This window comes from Condylura cristata, unplaced genomic scaffold (assembly GCF_000260355.1).
Source record: "Condylura cristata isolate star-nosed mole 26May11 unplaced genomic scaffold, ConCri1.0 scaffold00002, whole genome shotgun sequence".
Lineage (NCBI taxonomy): Eukaryota > Metazoa > Chordata > Mammalia > Eulipotyphla > Talpidae > Condylura > Condylura cristata.
In genome coordinates this window covers 34979047-34999446 of record NW_004567103.1, presented here as the reverse complement: position 1 = coordinate 34999446, position 20400 = coordinate 34979047, and the positions used below count along the sequence as shown (strand labels likewise).

At 35.7% G+C, this 20400-nt stretch overlaps 1 protein-coding gene across 1 annotated transcript in view; it reads left to right on the top strand.

The window, feature by feature from the left end:
- The window catches only part of ITGAV (integrin, alpha V), an 81239-nt gene extending 66488 nt beyond the window's left edge, over positions 1-14751 (top strand). Inside the window, exons 19-30 of the mRNA XM_004674459.2 lie at positions 980-1047; positions 1657-1804; positions 2313-2405; positions 3678-3757; positions 4107-4187; positions 5588-5693; positions 6286-6444; positions 7358-7471; positions 10074-10187; positions 10280-10387; positions 12089-12211; positions 12426-14751. Coding sequence (XP_004674516.1) covers positions 980-1047; positions 1657-1804; positions 2313-2405; positions 3678-3757; positions 4107-4187; positions 5588-5693; positions 6286-6444; positions 7358-7471; positions 10074-10187; positions 10280-10387; positions 12089-12211; positions 12426-12521 — 1290 coding nt within the window. The 3' untranslated portion in view covers positions 12522-14751. The remainder of the gene's footprint in view (positions 1-979; positions 1048-1656; positions 1805-2312; positions 2406-3677; positions 3758-4106; positions 4188-5587; positions 5694-6285; positions 6445-7357; positions 7472-10073; positions 10188-10279; positions 10388-12088; positions 12212-12425) is intronic.
- Positions 14752-20400: the final 5649 nt, after the last annotated feature.

Genomic DNA, 20400 nt, shown 5'->3' with positions numbered 1-20400 from the left:
TGAACTAATTCATACATAATATTGTTAGATTTCCTTTCAATTAAGTAGTTAAGATTTCTGTCACACAATTTTATTCTGAGTAGCTAATCACTCCTCCTAACTTGGAAGCAAACGTCTTTTATTCACCCCTCCTTTAAGTCTTTTCCTCTCTCTGTTTCTTTACCTTTCACCCTGAAGCCCTTTGGCTATAACAGATAAACAAAAAGTAGGTTTTTTTTTTTCTTTCCTGCCTCTTCCTTTCATATTCCTTCTTCTGTATCTTGCACAAACCCTCTTTTGCTACCTCTCACTGTCTCTCCTTTCAGTTTTCCAGGCTTCTCCAATTGTCATACACTTATGGCCAGATCTAGGAGAAAGTTCAGGATTTTGTTTATTTCACCTATGCTGGATCAGCTCCTGTTTCTAGTTCCTTTTCTTTCATCACTTTCTAGTGGTTTCTCTGCTTACTCTGTAGTCATTTTGCCCAGATTCTGTTTCTTTTTACTTGCCTGTTGGAATTGCTGCCATTTTCCCACAGCTCCTTAGTTTTTCACACTCTGCAGCCATATTTCCATGATGTTGGCAGAAGCACTCCTGCAATGAGAAACTCTAGATGGGAATTAATTTTGCCCAAGATCAGACAACAGAGCTAGCTAGCAACAGCAGATCCAGTGAACCCTCTCTTGTTGACTGTTTCTCTTACATTCCAGAATTCTAAAAGCGTAATTTGAGATAACACAAAAAAGTTACAAGTAATTCTGTTTTATCCTATGAATCTTTTTTCCATTTCATGCTTGCCTAGCTATACTGACCTGTTTTCAAATAAGCAGCCTTGATCCTTGAGCATTCAGATATGCAAACAAGTTGATGAGCATTTACAAGTAAATGTATATGTATATATGCTTCTTCAGAAACATCTGTATGATTCATATACACCGCATATACAACCTTTTGGTATTTATTGATATATATAGAAAAAAGTAAGATATTTTCTTTTTAGGCTCATATTCTCCTTGACTGTGGTGAGGACAATGTCTGTAAACCCAAATTGGAAGTTTCTGTAGATAGGTAAGTTTTCCTCCAAAAATTAACAGTGTAATTAGAAATTTAAATAGAGATTACATTTTTGTATTCAAAGTAGTAACCTATTTAATGAGAATTCTTTACATTGAGGATAATACATAGTTTTTCATATTTGTGGAATTACCAATATTGAGCTTTAAAAAATTATGCACTTGTTTTCACTACTTGCCTAACTTGGTAAATCTATTTCTGTTTAACATTGAGTTGTGTCACAAAGAACCATATTCTGTGGTATACAGGTTATAAGGAATATGGTTTAGAGGCATGTCAGATGATTAATCCAGCTTTTAGGAAAAAAAATCAGGGAAATTGTTATACATACATAAAAAGATAAAGAATCTGTCATCAAGTATGACCAACTAGTGCTGTATTTCAGTGTTTTTTTTTTTTTTTTTTTCACTGAGACAAGTACTGGACTTGCATGCAGTATGCTATTTCCGGTCTTCTGTAGAACAGTGAAGTAGTTTAAAATATTTTGAGCAACTCTTGTATACATGTTGGTGCTGTCTGTGTATTTATCTCTTTGTTCTTTGAACGTCATACTCTTGGCATGTAGTCTTTTTTTTCACTGTCTAGATTTATATTAACTTGCAGTGATCAAAAGAAGATCTACGTTGGGGATGACAACCCTTTGACATTGATCGTTAAGGCTCAGAATCAAGGAGAAGGTGCCTATGAAGCTGAGCTCATTGTTTCCATCCCACCACAGGCTGACTTCATTGGGGTGGTCCGCAACAGTGAAGTAAGCATGCTGTCTCTTTAAAAATTGAAATGCACTCTTAGTTCTCATTAACATTGATGTGCTGCTTCCCGGTTTAGTGCTGTACCAGGTTAGCCACTCTACCTAAGGCTAAATTGCTAGACAATGAAGTGCTTTTCTTACCTAACCTTTAAGCCTGATATTTTGCATAATGTACTGATAGAACACTTCTAGAATTACTGGCTGAGTGCCTGAAAACAAGGTCAGATAAATAAAGCCTGTCCATCAAATATTTTGTGAGAGAGTTTATAGTCATGTATTTAAGTTCTCTAGGGAGTTATCAGAAGCACATTTACATTTTGCAGTTACATACAATCCTAGCTCTCCTTTACCCCTCTTTTACTCAAATAAATGTAATTACTTTGTAAAGCAAAAAACTTAAATAATCAATTGCATATATTATCTAGAAAATCTGCAGTTTTATGGCTTTCTGCTTTTATTTGGTCATTAATGTATTCTTCTTTCGATCCTCTTTCTTTGTCTTCTAAAGGCCTTAGCAAGACTTTCATGTGCATTTAAGACTGAAAATCAAACCCGCCAAGTGGTATGTGATCTTGGAAACCCAATGAAGGCTGGAACTCAGGTAAGATATTTTAATTAAGTGAACTTTCTTCTAAAGAGCATAGCATGTTTTTATGTATTTGTTCATAATTTGTTTTTTAGTAAACACTACATAATAAAACCCTTAAATCAATTTGACTTTGAGTGTACTGATTAGCAAAATTTCCCTTACTTTTGACAAAGATACTAGAATGATGGGTTACATTGTTATACTGTATTCTAATAAGCTGCTTGTTATATTATACACTGCCTTCAATTTGGTGAAAGGATTAGAATATGGTTTAAAATAAAGATTGAAATTGTAACTTTGGCATTTTATTATTTTTAAACATTTATTTACTTATGCATACAAGAACTGGGGTACAGGCCAGAAGTGTAGGGGGGGAGTAAGAGGATTCACCAGAGATAGAATGGGGAGCAAAATAGGCGGATCTACTGAAATACACTGCTGAGGGGAGCAGAGGGTAAGACAGGAGAGGTCTGCTGTGCCATGGGGGTCAGCTCCATGGCTGGGGATTGAGTCTGTGCTGCTGGTTGCTGATAGCTTCATAGAGCTATTGGGAGGCCCCAATAACTCTGATATTTTAAACTAGTGATTTAGTGGATCCTTCAAAGCAATTCTGATAATTAACAAAATTATTATTAGGAGAAATTGTTATAGGGCAGGGTGAAGGGCACCCCAGTTTTATCCCCAGGCCTGCCCACTCTAAATAGACCAACCATCTACTGCATCAAGACAAATTTCAATGTAGTTCAGTTGTTTTCTTTATAGTAACAGTTTTCTACCTGTGGAAGTTAGGATGTTTGTTATTAGTAGAGAGTTGTGAGCCGTACAGAGAAGCTCTATTTCCAGCACCACTCATGCCTTCTTTGACCAAGTCCTCTGCCTCTTGTAAACCATTCATTCATTCCTTCCTCGCCGGTTGTGTTAACACAAGTTCAGTGGTTAGAGTCCTGTCACCAAACCTTTGTGCACAATGGCTGTATTTTCAATGGATCAACATTTACTTTTGCATTTTCAGCAAGTTATACTATTAGTTAATATTACAAGGAGATAATGTTGTGGAATAATTGACATAAGGAAATATGATTAATAATTGTTAAAGAGGTTTCAGTGTGAATTGACTCAAGTATCATAAATAAAAGAGATTATGGAAGATCAGGTTTGATTACCTCTGTTAGAGTATTTTTGTTTCTATGGTAACCTTGGAAACAACTTTTAGAATAATTTTATTTGGACATAAGATTTGAGACATTGTTGAAACCAACATAACCTTCTTTTCCTTCCCTGTAGCTCTTAGCTGGTCTTCGCTTTAGTGTGCACCAGCAATCAGAGATGGATACTTCTGTGAAATTTGATTTACAAATCCAAAGGTATAAAAACAACTTTAATTCTTAACTGTTGAGGTAATATTAATTATAAATTATTGATACTTTTAAGTTTAATGGTACTAGAATGGACTGGAATTTCATTCAATTATAATGTTTTTTAAAATCAGTACTTATAAGAATAGTTACACTGTCACTTTTGAGGTTTAAGACAAACTTAATTAAGTAATGAAACAATCGTATTGGAATTAAATGCTGATAATTTTATTTTTTATTTGTAGGTCTTTCATCTATTGCTGATAATTTACTCATTTGTAGTTTGACTGCATTAGCTTCTGCATTATTTTGATGATGATTATGTTCAATAATACATGCTTTTTTTTTTCTTTTTTAGCTCAAATCTTTTTGACAAAGTAAGCCCAGTTGTATCTTACAGAGTTGACCTTGCTGTCTTAGCTGCTGTTGAGATAAGAGGGTCAGTATGATTACCAAGTTGAGTATCTCATCCTCGTGATTTAAGCTACAGATCTTCCTTAACTTAGAGCAGTGTTTGAGCCAGATAATTTGAAAATGGCCTAAACTGAAATGCTGTCTGAGGGCTTCTGCTCTCTGCCACTTCCCGGCATAATGAGCGAGAATTGTAGTGAGTTTTCTACTGAATGCATATCCCTTTCATACTATTGTAAAGTAGAAATATCCTATGTTAAACCATTGTAAGCCAGAGATTGTCTATACTTAAAAAGTAATTATATTTAAAAGTAATGACAGTAAATTCTCATTTAATGTTGTCGATAGTTCTTGGAAAGCAAAGTGACATGAGCAACAGGTTAAAGCACTGCATTATGAAGCTCTATGAAGCCACTGCCATACTAGTTCAATTCCTGGCCAGGGAGGTGACCCACATGGAGCGGCAGACCTCACCTAACCCGCCCACTGCTCCCCTCAGCAGTGTACTTGTTGATCTGCCTGTTCTGCTCCCCACTCTGTCTCTGGTGAATCCTTTTACCCACCACACCTCTGGCCTGTACCCCAGTTCTGTAAGCATAAATAAATAAATCTTAAAAAAAAAAAAAAAAAGCAAAGCGACATATAGAAAAGCAAGTTGTCAAGTAATGTCAACTGGTACTCTTTTTTCTCATCAGTGTTGCTCAGGAATGATGTTTGAGCAAAATAATACATTTCAAAGTTTGCTATACTGCTCCCCTAGTTTCTTCCAGATAGTTAGCATTCCATTTTTCATGGTGATTTTACTAAAGCTATAGCTCCTCTAGAAAGAAGAAAAAGTTCTTGTTGTGTTCCAAAGACCCAAATATTTTAATATACTGTAGAAATGAACCAGAGATAGCAGTTGCAAGCACAAAAAAAAGTTTTTTGAAAATTTTATTAAAAAATGTATTTATTTATGCATACAGAACTGGGGTACAGGCCAGAGGTGCAGGGGCAGTAAGAGGACTCACCTAAGACAGAGTAGGGAGCAGAACAGGCTGACTGACGAAGTACACTGCAGAGGGGAGCAGCCAGCGGGTCAGGAAAGGTCTGCCACTCCGTGTGGATCACCTCTGGGGCAAAGATCAAACTCGTGCTCAAGTGGCTTTAGCTTCTTAGTGCTGTGTTTTAACCTACTGTGCAAACAGGGAGGGCCCTGTTTTTTTTAACTTTTATGTAAGCTGATTGGTCAATTTATTTGTTATATTTGGTTGGTGGGGCATAGTTTATTTGTATTATGCAGGCACACATACATACATCATTTGTTTTCTTTTAAAATGTATATATTTTTTAAATCAGTTCTGATTTCCTTCATTTGGATATTGGTACTTTTGAAACTGACCGTATTCTGTTGATACTCATGGTAGGTTTTCTTTGCTCATTGTTTAGGGTTTCAAGTCCCGATCATATCTTTCTTCCAATTCCAAACTGGGAACACAAGGAGAACCCTGAGACTGAAGAAGATGTTGGGCCAGTTGTTCAGCACATCTATGAGGTTTGCAGTTGGGTGTGATGATGCCCAATAGAGAGACTACAGTGGGGCAATCAGATAGGCCACTTTTCCAGGACAAGCCTATTTAATTTTCATGTAAATTCTGTAGTTTAAGGAAGTGCCAGAAATTTCTTGCAATTTTTTTCCTGATCCATACATTCATCTTTATTAGACAAGTAGTTGCAAGTGGTTAAAGAAGGCAGTGTAGACAAATTGTTGCTTTTACTTGACTGAAAGCAGTAGGTCATTGAGTATTTTCATATAGATGTTTTGTAGTTCTGACTAAAAATGGAAAGTTCTATAGCAAATCATCAAAATTTTGCTTCTTTAGAGAGAAAGTTTTCCATGCCATAATAATTTTTTTATATTTTTCTTTTTTGCTTGTATTTTTCATCCTGACACATCCTGCTCTCTACTAGAGGAAGATGTTGAATTTGATCTTTTTGCATAATGATATTCATATTGCAGTATTAGAGTAACTGTGGTAACGGCTGTTCCTTTAATCCTACTGCTAATGATTACTGGAGCTGATGCAGGGGAAGGATTAAGGAATAGATTTTTGCCCAAAGTATTTACATCTTCTTTTCCTCATTAGCTGAGAAACAATGGTCCGAGTTCATTCAGCAAGGCAATGCTTAATCTTCAGTGGCCTTACAAATACAACAATAACACTTTGTTGTACATCCTTCAATATGATATTGATGGGCCGATGAATTGCACTTCAGATATGGAGATCAATCCTCTGAGAATTAAGGTAAGTGCTAAACAACTGTTATTCATTATAATGATATTTTATAGCTTTTAAAACCTATACAAGAAATTCATGAAATAAAACTTTTATACCCAAACCCAATGTGCAAAAATATTTTAGTTCATAATTAGTACATTAAGGATTAAGTTGTTTATTAGTATAATGAACAAGGATTAACCTGATGAAGTCCTCAGGAACTTTATATTTGTGTCTTATGTTGGAGCCTTTGGAGTGGTTCTCTTTTTTTTTATTTCTTTTAATTGAGGTAACCTTGATTTATAAAACTGTATGATTCAGATGTTTGGGATCGCAGCTTTTAGGTGTACGTCACCACATCACACACACCTTAGGTGGTGTTCTTAAAATGACCCAATCTGACTTTGGTTCCATAGCCCTGTGGTTCACCCATATGTCATATTGCGCCAAGAGTACTTTGTTGAAATTTTTGTATTTGGGACAAGATACAACATATTGCTGGCTCTTAACTTTCATAACCTTGATAAATGCCACCTTATGGAATTCTGTATACTTTTGGATGTAGTCATCTCCATCCTTGCCACTCTATATGGATAGAAAACTGTTGTACAGTTTGGATAAAGGAAAGCTAAGAAAACAAACAAACAAACAAAAAATCCATGCTCGTTATTGATATATACCAAAGAAATACACTATAAAATTTCAGACTCTCTCTGTGTATATTATCAAAGTATTCAACAGAAGAGAATCATAGCTAAGCAGAGGTACCTTTTCCTATATATAAAGGACACTGATCTTTATTTACTCTGTTTACTGTGAATTTGTTGTCATACCAAATTTTTAGTCAACCATGGTTTAATCACATGTAAAAGTTTATGTTAAACGTCAGTGTAAAGCACTTTGATTATTACTTATCATCAGGTTATTAATGTCATTCTAGATCTCAAATATGCAGACAAATGAAAAGAATGACACAATTGCTGGACAAGGTGACCGGAACCATCTCATCACCAAGCGAGATCTCACCGGCAGTGAAGGAGATGTTCACACTTTGGTAAGTGCCATTTCAACAAGCATTTTAAACATTTAAAAATATGTGATTATAGAACTGATGCCAAAGAACATTTCAAAAATAACAACAGCAGTGTTGAAAAGAACAACATATATTTTTATACCATTCAGGTCTCTTACTTTCCTGTTCCTTGTCAAATTAGCATCACATTTTCTTTAAATGATCTGTCTTTGTAGATAGCTAATAAAAATATATTATACTCTATTTCATATTTCTAATAGCACTTCTTTAACTGACTCTTTCTTGACCATACTCTACTTTGTGGGTTTTAATGCCATACTGCAAGAAAGTCCAAAAGTCTTCAATGAAAATTTATTAAAAGAATAATTAGCATTATGATTTGGTTGAGTCATACTGTGTAGTGACTAATATTATAAAGGGACTTATCACTTGCGCTCTTGAAATTTAACAACTCTGAAATTTAATGAGCCTAGCAGAAAGCCTGGTATAATTTTTTTTTTTAAAGATTTATTTATTTGTGCATACAGAACTGGGATACAGGCCAGAGATGTGGAGGGTGAGAGGATTCACCAGAGACAGAGTGGGGAGCAGAACAGGCAGATCGACGAAGTACACTGCTGAGGGGAGCAGTGGGCGGGTCAGGAGAGGTCTGCTGGGCCATGTGGTCACCTGTGGGGCAGGCGGGAATCGAACTCATGCGGAAGTGGCTTTAGCTTCTCAGTACTGTGCTTTAACCCGCTGTGCCACCAGGGAGGGCTAACCTGGTATAATTTTTATATTCATTAACAATCACCAGATCCCACAGCTCTCCTTAATTCTCATCCAGTTCAACTGTTCACTTGGCATTTTGGCAATTAATCATTTCCCTCTTCGTGAAAATTCCTCATTCACTTTCAGACACCAACTCTCCTTTCGTTCCCTACCTGTCACACTGTGGCAACTCTTAATCTCCATTTCCAACCCTTTGAACTCTATAGAATATGCCAGGATTCTGATAACTGATTTCTTATCTTTTCTACCAATATTTATCCATTAGATCTGTGAAGTGCCAGAAGTGCAGGTTTCTCCATTCTGATGATTTCTATGATCATAGAGTTCCGTGGGTCAGTGCTGCACTAGATCTTATTCACTTCCCTGGCTATAAATACCCCCTCTCTGTGTATGACTTTGATTTATTTCCCATCTGGTCTTCTTTATTAACTCCAGACTCATTGTTACTCAATGGAGCCCCCTCTTAATTACTTAATGGGAATCTTACACTTAATTTTAAGAACATACCCTTCAGGTTTCCTAAGTCTAATCTTTCTATGTGCTACATGTTAGCAGATATCAACTGCATTCTGTCTAAAATCTGGACATAGGCTTGACATCTCTCTTTCTCTTAAGCCTCACATTCTATTTATCAGCAAACTCTAGCAATATGTATTTTCAAAATACCCAGAATATGGTCCTTCTCATTGCTCTACTATTGCCATATCCAACCCAGGCCACCTACCTCTCTCTTGGACAATTACCAGACTTATAGCTGAATTTCATACTTATGCCCTTTTGCCCACTATTTTTGTTTGTTTGCCACACAGGAATCAGTCTTCCTTATGTTTATTTATTTTTTGAAAAGATTTATTTATATACGCATTCAAGAACTGGGGTACAGGCCAGAGGTATGGGGTGGGTGGTGGTGAGAGATTTCACCAGAGACAGAGCAGGGAGTAGAACAGGCAGATTGACTGAAGTACTCTGCTGAAGGGAGCAGTGTACCTCTCCTGAGGGGTCAGAAGAGGTCTGCCATACCATGTGGGTCACCTCCGTGGTTGGGGATCAAACTCATGCTGCAGTAGCTGCAGTAGCTTCAGAGTACAGTGCTTTAACCCCTTGCACAACCAGGCAGGGCCCACAGACTTCCTTTTAAATATAGATCAGGTCTTGTCGTCGCTTCAGTGCTTTTATATATAACTCGGAGAGAAAGCCAGAGTCTACAAAGCCTTTAAGCCCACATATTATAGGCCCTTGTGCCTTTCCATACTCACTCTATACTTCCAATTTAGCCCACCTTACTTTTCATCAATCAGCCCCAAGCATATTTCTGGCACTTAGTGGCCAGAATTATTATGAGGTACATGAAGTGACATGTCTAATGCAGTTTGGCCAGCCTATAGGAAGTGCTGATATTTGTCCCTTTGGCCACCTACCTTCAAGTTACTGATAAAAAAATCTGAATGTGGGGAGACCATCAACTTAACACTTGCCATTTACAAGTTTGACATGGAATCACTTTTACAGACTTGTTATTTTTTCCACAGGGACGTTGTGATCTGATTTTTATGTCTTACTAAAATCACTACATTCTCACTTGCCTAAAGAATGCCAACCTTTAGCTATAAAGACAATTCTTTTGATATTCCAGATCTTATAATTATAGTTTCTTCTAGAATATCACATTAAAACTAACTCTTTCATAACAGACTCCACTACTAGCCTTTTCATGTCAAACACTATTCCTAGAAGTCAGAAGGACCTGGATCATGTCTTTGACTTTCAGATGAAATGAGCAAAATCTAATTTGCAAATGTTTAAGAGAGATGATAGAATGATCTTTCCTTTTACGTAATTAATTTGTTGGCAGGGTTGCGGAATTGCTGAATGTTTGAAGATTGCCTGTCAGGTTGGGCGATTAGACAGAGGAAAGAGTGCAATCCTGTATGTGAAGTCTCTATTGTGGACTGAGACCTTCATGAATGTAAGTGGACGGAAGCAAACTTACTCAGTTTTTCAAAGATAGAAGAATGTGCCTAACATCTAGGAGGTAACTTCATTATTATTTCCATACAGAAGGAAAACCAGAATCATTCATATTCTTTGAAGTCTTCAGCTTCATTTAATGTCATAGAGTTTCCTTATAAGAACCTTCCAATTGAGGATATCTTCAACTCCACATTGGTAAGATACTGATTTGGAGAAATTGAACAAAATCACTCAATGCCATAAATACAGCTCAGTGCCATAATACTGTTATTTTATTTAAATGATGGCAGTTTAAATACTTTGGCAACTTAAAGTAATTAAGTTATTTGATAGACTATAACCTACTTTAATATTACTTTATTCTCCTTCCCAGAATTATCAAAGATGACCATTTCCTTTAGCATCTTTTGCTAAGAAATTCTTAGCATATTATTAATTTTCATAGAGGGAATTTACTTTTTTTTTTAAAGATTTATTTTTTCATACAGAACTGGGGTACAGGCAGAGAGTGAGACGATTCACTAGAGACAGAGTGGGGAGCAGAACAGGCAGATCGACGAAGTACACTGCTGAGGGGAGCAGCAGGCGGGTCAGGAGAGGTCTGAGTGCCATGTAGATCACCTGCAAGGCAGGCGGGATTTAACTCATGCGGAGGTGGCTTAGGTTTTTAGTGCTGTGCTTTAACCCTCTGCACCATCAGGGAGGGCTGAGGGGACTTACTTTTAAGATTTAGTTATGCATGTAAAATTGGGGTGTAGGCCAGAGGTATGGGGGAATGAGAGGCATCACCAGAGACAGAGTGAAGAGCAAAACAGGTAGACAAACTGAAGTAAACTGCTAAGTGAAACAGCAGGTGAGACAGGACAGATTTGCTGTGCCATGGGGGTCACCTCCCTGATGGGGGATTGAACTTAGGCCATAAACTGGTAGCACTGACACTTAACCCTTGGATCACCAGGGAGGCCCCATAAAGGAATGTTTCTCCACACAAAGTTATAAAGTTGAAAATTAAATGCAACAAGTGAAGTTATTATAAAGCTCTTTAATTTGAGGATTAAATGGGATTATGACATCCTAAACTGGATTTGATTATTTAAAAATCATTTCAGAAGTAAACAGAAGTTTGTCCATTGTTGAGAGCTTATGTCATGTGTACGTGTACATACTGTCAAAACCAAACAGGTAGTCATCGATTTCAGGTACAAGAAGAAAATAATGTGAAGACTACTAAAGTAAAATATAATAGATATTCAAATAAATGTTGAATAAATATTTTTGTTTTGTTTTTCTTTTTTTTTAAGTAAGCAGGTCAGGGTTTGTTTAATGTAAGAAGGTGCATATCAGGAGAATATGGTCAGGTAATCCAATGAATGGGCCAAAGTGAACCCCACTTCCACCGGAGACAGAGAGATGAGGGCCTGAAAACCAAGGAGGTAGTTAGCCAGAAACCACCACACAAAAACAGGCAGACACATGAAAACTTCACAAAATTAAAGAAGTGAAAAATAGACTACAGTAGTTAAACTTATGAATAATTATTTGGGTAAACTGATAACATTTGGGGCCCTCCGTGGTGGCACAGTGGGTTAGGACGCAGATGCTTCAGTGCATGTTTATCCCCCCCCCCCCCCGGAGGTGATCCACATCTGTCTCTGGTGAAGCCTCTCACTGCCCCTGCACCCTGCACCTCTGCCTTATACCCCAGTTCTGTATGAATAGATAAATAAATCTTCAAAAAAAAATAGCATTTGTGCTTTGGAAGTTTTATATTGAAGTGCCATTCATTGATACCATTATTTAGGTTGTAGGTCCATGGTACTATAAATCAGGATCTGTATATACCACATTATGTTCAGTGAATTATTTTTAAACCTCAGGAACTCTTCCTCCTCACAGGTTACCACTAATGTCACCTGGGGCATTCAGCCCGCACCCATGCCTGTGCCTGTGTGGGTGATCATTTTAGCGGTTCTAGCAGGATTGCTGTTACTGGCTGTTTTGGTATTTGTGATGTACCGGGTAAGTAGTGGGACTAGGGAGGGAGCAGAAAAGGAGTAATGGAAATAAAGGGAGGACTGGAAGAAAGGGTCCTGTAATAATGATGCATGATGAGTATGATGTATTATTTTAAGGAAGAAAAATTGTACATATTTTGTTGATGTAGAAAACTTGTAATGTTTTTTAATGTTTTTCACAGATGTGGTAGTAATGGTGATTTTTGTTTGCCTGACAGATGGGCTTTTTTAAACGTGTTCGGCCACCTCAGGAAGAACAGGAAAGGGAACAGCTTCAGCCTCATGAAAATGGTGAAGGAAACTCAGAAACTTAACTAGGATTCTTAATTTATGCTACATCCTGACTCATTAGAATTACCAACTTCGTTGTAGATTTTGATTCCCTTCATGCGGAATAAAATTTCCAGACTGTACTGCTGATAGTGCCCACTGGTATTAACCACAGAATGAGAACAATATTTGTCATAAGTTAAGATATACATCTTATACATGTATAAGTTCAGATATACATCTAATGCACATCTACTGACTTGTGTGTTTAGGTATTTAAATGAAAAAAAATTGCAAGTGATAGTTTTTCAATGTACATAAGGCAAGTAGTGCTTGATTTACTACTTTATATATAAAACAGTACCTCCTACAATTCTCATTTCTGAGTGTTAGGTTTTGTTACTTGTTGTTACTATTATTTTTGTTGTTTTAAAGCAGTCTCAGTTTGAACTTTTGTATCCCTATCCACATCTTTTGTACAGGTACTTAATGTTAATACATATTACACTACAGTTGAATTTTCAAGCTACTAAAGACTTTATAACTGCAGAAACTGGATTTTAATGTTACCTATATGGTAGAACTTTAAAAAAAAATGATGCAATCAACATTCTTTTCTCTAAATGCAAAGGTACACTATCTTTTACTATGAAATTTGGAAACAAGCTAGTCAGTTTTTATTTATATTTAATCCACAATCATTTTAATTTGTGTAGTTACATTCCCTTTCAAATTCCTTAAGCCAACCTATACTAAAAATTAGTTCTGTAATCAGAAAGGCCTTTTCTGTATAATAACTTAATTTTAGCTCAACATCATAATGCTTAACACCAAATGGAAATCACTTCCAAACTAAACTTATTCCATTGTAGTCATCTATTTACAATACTAAAAAGGCATTTTATTTAGAAGACTTTATTTGTAGTTCTTGGAAGAGTTGTTTATTAATGGTATACTCTCAGATTAAAGCAAGTGCTTGTAGTTGGAATTAATTTATTTTCCACTTATGTGTGTATTTTTCCTTATACTTCCAAAACTATTACTGAGAACTGCAAAGATGAATGAGGAATCTTTGCAACTTACAGGAATCTATACCTACCCAAGCCCAATGAAAATTGCTTGGAATTAAAATTAAGTCACCAGTTTACTTGGCAATAATACATGCGATTTACTCGCATGTTACCTCACTTTACACAAGGTAATGTGAAAACAGCAGTCTCGACTATAGAATGAATCTAAAAGATACTTTTATAAGCAATTCAAAAGCCTTTTTAAACTTTTTTAGGTATAGGAACACAAATTAGTTTTCTAAGATTTTTTTTAGCAAAAGCTCAATACAAGTGGCAAGTCGTAGTTTTATATGCCACAAAGCAGTGAATCTTCTAGGAGAATATATGATTTATTCAGTTTCTCATAGCCTGGGGATGACTATTAATTACAGCTATTTTTGTGCAATAACATATTGTACATTAGAAATTGAGAGCTTAATAGGTTTTTAACTGTTGTCCTCATTAGGCAATGATAAATATTTCCCTTAAATAATTAAATATTTTTCTACATTTTAAAAATAACAAATTTATCTTGCCATGTTTGGTATTATAATTCCCTGCATAATTGGCTTAGCATCTATTCATAAATTGGATGCACATGTAGGTGAGTTGCATAGAACATTGACAAGATCCTATATTTAACTTGAGTACATTTTAAAATTAATGGTTTTTTAGTATAGATTTTATTAATAGCTTAAAAGATCCAAGTCATATGTATTTGGTATTTTTATTACCAATATTTAAAATTTTTTAAGAAAAATATTTTATCCGATCACCAGATGGCCACCATTTATAAACTATCTAAAGTTAGCTTATTACTAAATTCTACATTATTTGTTTTATTCAGCCAGTAGCAGTCATTCCTAAAAATATGTTGAGTAAAAAAGTACTCTTTGAAAAAATGTTAGTATTTGATTCTGCACGGTCCATTCTCTTTATGTTCACTATCTGAAGGTATATTCTTATGTAAAGAACATTGTCACTGAAAGTTACCATGCATTTTAAATTGCTTTATGGAGTACAGGAATATATTCTTTTAAAAAATGAAATTTTGTATCTCTATAAAAATAAGAAAGAAATTAATTTATAAGTGTACCCCTTGGGGAAAAAAATATGGGATTATTTTTTACCCTAAAATAGCATATGAATGTACATGGTTAAAATGTGAAAAATAGCCCTATGAAGCCTATTTTGATTTTCATACATTTTAAACTTTTTTGACTTAGTGAGAATTAAAATTCATTTTAAATATATAGAATCTCTATAATCTGATTAAATTTAAAAAACTAGTTAACCACAGAATAGTAAAAGCAGTTGGTGTTGGTAAGGAATGTTGGTACTGTTGATTTCATATAGACATATTTATTTCAGAATTGATGTTTTAAGAAACATTTGTATGAGGGCCATTATTTGCTTCCTTTAACTTTTCTCATGTTTCATGCTGACTCAGTTCTTAATTCTGAGCTTTAAAAAAATACTCAAAGTATTAGTGCCACAATTCTTGTGTTATAAAATTACTTGTAGAAGACTCTCATTAATAATTTATATTTATATAAGGAAAAATTTAAGTTTTAGTAAAAGAGATTATGCTGACTTGTTTAAGAGGACTCTGAAAGTTTTTTGATAGTGATCCATAACCCTGGAAGAGCATGTGGCAAAAGTATTACTGTAATAGATCAGCTGATTTTAACAAGGCAGACAATTTGTCACTTGATAGACAGCCCTATGTTGGAGAATGTAGCCCCGAAGCCTGGAGAAATAAATTGTTCTTACAATACCTGTGTATGACCATTGGCAATCAAGTGTCACCATGTTCATACTCTCAGGTAGACTGTATATGTGGTAGCTTGACAATAAGAAAAATATATAAAATTTGAACATTGAATATAGGATCAAAAATGTTGAATGAAATCACTTACTACTCTATTTTGGAGAGTATCTCTTTTTACTTGTTGGAAGGCTAGTTTGAATGATGAATTTATGGACGTGTAGCCTGCAGATATGCTTATATTCATTGTTATTTCTGATGCATAATGAACTTCTTGGGAGAGGTACGTAATCTCTGATTTTTATTGTCATTTTTCTCAAGTGCAATATAACAACGTAACCAAACCTAGATGATTTCAAAGTCATTTTTAATTTCGTAAGCCTAATCGGAACAAAAATATTATTGCTATTTTGTTAGCAGGAAGGAGTGATTCTGCTATGGACATTTATTCCTAAGCAGTTCATTCTATGTTTTATTTCAGACTGGACATGAACTGCTTCCTGCTGGTTTTAAAACACTTTGAGTTATCTTAAAGTAATTTGGAAGTTGTGTATATAAAATTAATTTGCTACCTATATAACATAGAAAGTAATTTTCTTTGTTTTGTTTCTTTTGTGATCACCCACATTGGGTGAAGCATAAAATGGACGTGTTCTAAAATTTGTCATTTGTCATTTGCCAACTTGATTTGAGTTAGTGAAAACTGGTACAGTGTTCTGCTTAGTTTCCGGTGTGTAACTTGTGACTGTACAATAAACTTGAGCATATGTTGCCACTTTTGTGTATGGACTTTATATTTCCATCTAACATGTTGTGTTTCATTTCTTAACTACATTAGCCAGTAACAAGTCACCAAAAACATGACCTCAAAAAGGAGACATGCCTCTTGAGTTTTCGTTGTTGTAAAAAGGTACCGCAAAAAGAGCCACAGGGACCTCACCTTAAATACAATGATTACAAACCCTAACAACCGTGGATATTAAAACTTTAAAAAGAGGTTCTAAGTCCTACAATGACAGCAAAGCCTTGTCACCTAACAGTGATATATGATGAATGAAGTAGAAGGGGACTTTCTATTTCAAAAAGACATTTTGAAAATACTGAAGTTACCAAAAGCAGTTTGAAACTGGAGGTGTTTCTGTTGTGTGGATAGAATGGCAGGGGCTTGGCCTCTATTTCCTGGGATGATGGGACTGCCAGTGATGCCTAAGAGTTGGAGAGAAAGGAAGGACCCACAGAGTGTGAAGTGGGAAAAATTCTGCCCTCAAATCTTTGTCTGATACTTCTCTAGAGACATGCCAAAGAGCTTCCCAACAAAAACAAGAAGTGGAAGCCTGAAAGACCTGAGCAGACTCCAGCTATTGTCCACTGCAAAAGAGATTGAGTTTTGCCTACTGACAGAGCCTTGGAAAACCCTGTCTTTCCAGTGAAACTCTGAAAGAGCTATACCTCAGGGATAAATACTCCATCCAAAGAAGGGCAAATCAACGTGGTCCACCCTAAGGAAGCATAAAGCCAAGCTTCTACAGGGATAAAGTTATCTTCCTGTAAATTAACTGTAGTACAAAAGGCAGTTAACCCTTTCAGAGGAAGGAGACTCCTGAAGGCTGCAGCATATCACCTGCAGTGTCTAGTGTGGAGGTGAAAATGGGAGGAAGAGAAAATGAGCCCTAGTTTTGAGAAAAATGACTCAGCACAAACAGATCTGCAAACATTTTAGCAGATGCCATTTTAACTATGATAAATACGTTAAAGAATCTAGAAAAACAGTAAAATTAAGGATGAAGGAATAGGCATTTTTGGAGGCTGGAGAAAGACTCAAGTAGACATCTAAGGACTTAAAAGTACATTTGAAATCAAATTCGTTGGAGGAGAACTAAAAGTAGACTGAATAAATTTAGAGATCAATAGAGTTCAAACTGAATCTAGCAAAAATCATCTTGGGATCATGTAGGTCCAAAAAGGGTCTTAGAAGATTGGACAAAGTATTTGAAACCAAAAAGTTTCCAAATTTGAACAAAAATAGCACTCTACAGTTCTGGAATCTCAATGAACTCCAAAAAAAGACTGTCTCAAAGAATCCCATTTATGTACATCATGGTCTGAGTTGCTAATAACCACAGTGTGGGAATTGGCAGAATTCAGAAGGAAGTTTACATATGCAAATGCTAATCCAGTATGCTTTCTTCTGTGTAACACTTCTCGGATTACTAATCACACTTTATAAAATGGGGTTGCTGCTCTCCAGTGAAAGGACTGAATAGCTGAGTATCACTTGGTACAGTGCCAATATTTGCCCAGGTAGTGTTTTTGCTTACTTTCTCAACTGTTTTGAGTTGCCTCGTGTGTGACTAGAGTTCCTTTTACACTCTGGTTCACTTTTCTGGTCAGTCCCATTTCCAGAAAGGTGTACAGTGTGTGTGTGATGTTAATAAAAGCATTTAATTTTTTTTGAACTTCACAGTAACGTACCCTGGTGTTATTTTGTTTGTTTGTTTATTTGGCACTACTTTACATAACTATAATGTGCCTCACCCACCATTCATCAAAGCTCCAGTGCCACAACCCTGTCACTTGTCTTCCTCCTCCCCCTACTTTTTAAAATGCTATTGAAAATGGGAATGTTTTCTTTATTTCTTGTTCAGATAGTTCATTATTAGTGTAAAGAAATGTAACAGATTTTTGTCTGTTCATTTTGTATCCTGCAACTTTACTGAATTTTTTAATTTAACCATCTTGGGGGAGTCTTCAGAGTTTTCCATATATAAAGTAATGTCATTTATAGAGACAACTACATTTCTTCCTCTATGATTTGGATGTTTTGACTTCTATTTCCTAATTGCACTGAATAGGACTTGTACTATATTTAATAGAATTAAGTGTGGGCATCTTTAGTTTCTGATCTTAAATGAAAAGCTCTAGCTTTACTATGGAATATTATGGTAACTTTTGGCCTTTATTGAGGTATATTCCTTCAATACCATATTAGTTTTGTTTTAGTCATGAAAGTGTGTTGACTTTGTCAAATGTCATATTGATGTATGTTTTACTTTTCTTTATGGTGACTTATTTAGTGCTACGTTTTTGCAGTTTTATACTTCTTGTTAATTTTCTTGCTTAAAATATCCCCCAATGATAGTGCCAAGGTGCTATATAGTGTTCCTATATAGAGCAAGTATGCTGTGCATGTTTTAGGTAAGTTTTGTTTAGGCAGGAGATGTGATGTTATGAGTTATAAGCTCAATGTTTTATAGCTTTTTTTAAAGATTTATTTATTTATGAATACAGAACTGGGGTAGAGGCCAAGAGGTGCAGGGGGTGAGAGGATTCACCAGAGACAGAGTGGGAAACAGAACAAGCAGATTCACTGAAATACATTGCTGAGAGGAGCAGTGGACACAATAGGAGAGGTCTACAATGCCATGTAAGTCACCCCCCTTGCTGGGGATCATAGCTTCATGGTGCTGTGCCTTAACCCATCGTACCACCAGGGAGGGCCCTGTGAGCTCAAAGTCAATGAACCAACAATGTATTATAAATAAGGAGTCTTTAAACAAAACTACACACAAAATAAGGCTATCCATAGATCAGTTGATGAAAGTATTTCAACCTGAGTCCAAAGAATTTCTTCTGTATTTCTGCATGGAGCAGTGGTTTGGCATTAGCTAATTTCATGTTTACAATAACTTTATAGAACATAAATACCAAGAGAAAGACATAACATGAAACTTTATAGACATAAAATAGTATGATAAATAACAGCCCAGTGTTTGCAAAAGAACTAACAGCTGATGTTTACTGAACTGTTCCTATCGCAATAAACTAAGCATTTTGCATGTAATTTCATTTGTTACCTCCTTTAGTTTCTATCTCTGTACTGTTGAGAGGTCTGGCATCTTACGTAAATCACACAGACGTGACTGGTGGACACCAGAGCAGTCTGACACCAGCGTCTCCCTTTTAGTCAACAGTTCTGTGTCTTACAGTTGATGTTTGGGTAATTATTAGTGTTAGCTTTTGTGGTGGGAACTGGAGACAGTTATGGACATGATGATCCTCACCTTTATGAAGCTACACAAGTAAATATTTAAAACGATAGGGCTGTAAGGGAAATTATGTAGTGTCATGTGGGGCAGCTAATCAAAATTAAGCATGTCAGGAAATGTATCGTGGAGGAAATAGTATGCAGTATGCATGGTAACTGTCAAGAATTTTCCAGCTAAAAAAGGTGAGGGGCTAAAGTTCCAGATAGAGGAATCAATATGTGAAGTTCTAGGGGTAACCCAAATGAATCTAGCTCAAAAAAAGAATAAAAGAAATCCTCTCTCAAGCTTCAAAATGAGGAGCCTTTGTAAAGGAATTCTTCATATTAAAAGTAAGAGAAAGTACTGGCACATCTGCAGTAGGGAAAATATTGTGTGTACATGCATACCAGACTTTGCTTTCTGGTGATCCTTGTAATAATTTTTTTAAAAAATGAAGAAATTCTAATATGAGTAGTTACATTGTATTAAGCCTGAACTGTATCTTGAAAACAACTTCCTGCATTAAGTGGTATTTCCATTCCTGTTTAGAACACTCCGACTGACAGGTAAGGCATATATATACACTGAGCAGGATGCAGCTTCCCGAATGTCGGAAGGCCCCATGCTTTGCCCCACACCCCAGCCCCCACCTCCCATTGCATTGTGTGCTGAAGGGCAATTATGTTATTCATAAGGTTGCTTTTGATAATTCTGTATTATAAGGAATGGATGAAATATAACTTTGAATGAATTGTATAGATCTATTATAAAAACTAAGTTACTATTAAGCAGGTAATAAGAACAGAAAAACATGGGGGGAATGGGAATAGAGGGACAGTACACTCAAATGCTTGTCCAAGGTCTTTAAGAACTGATTAAGCCAAAATTGCCATCATAGGGGTTCTATGTAATGGTGGCTTATGATGCCATATCTAGGATGTAGACACTAATTAAAAAAAAAAAATCTTGGCCCTACATCAAAATATTGGTAACTGAATATGCATTTACTTATTTTAAGATAAAATAAGCAGTTAAAATATATTTAAGGGAAAAAATATATTTAGGGTATATTGATTTTTAT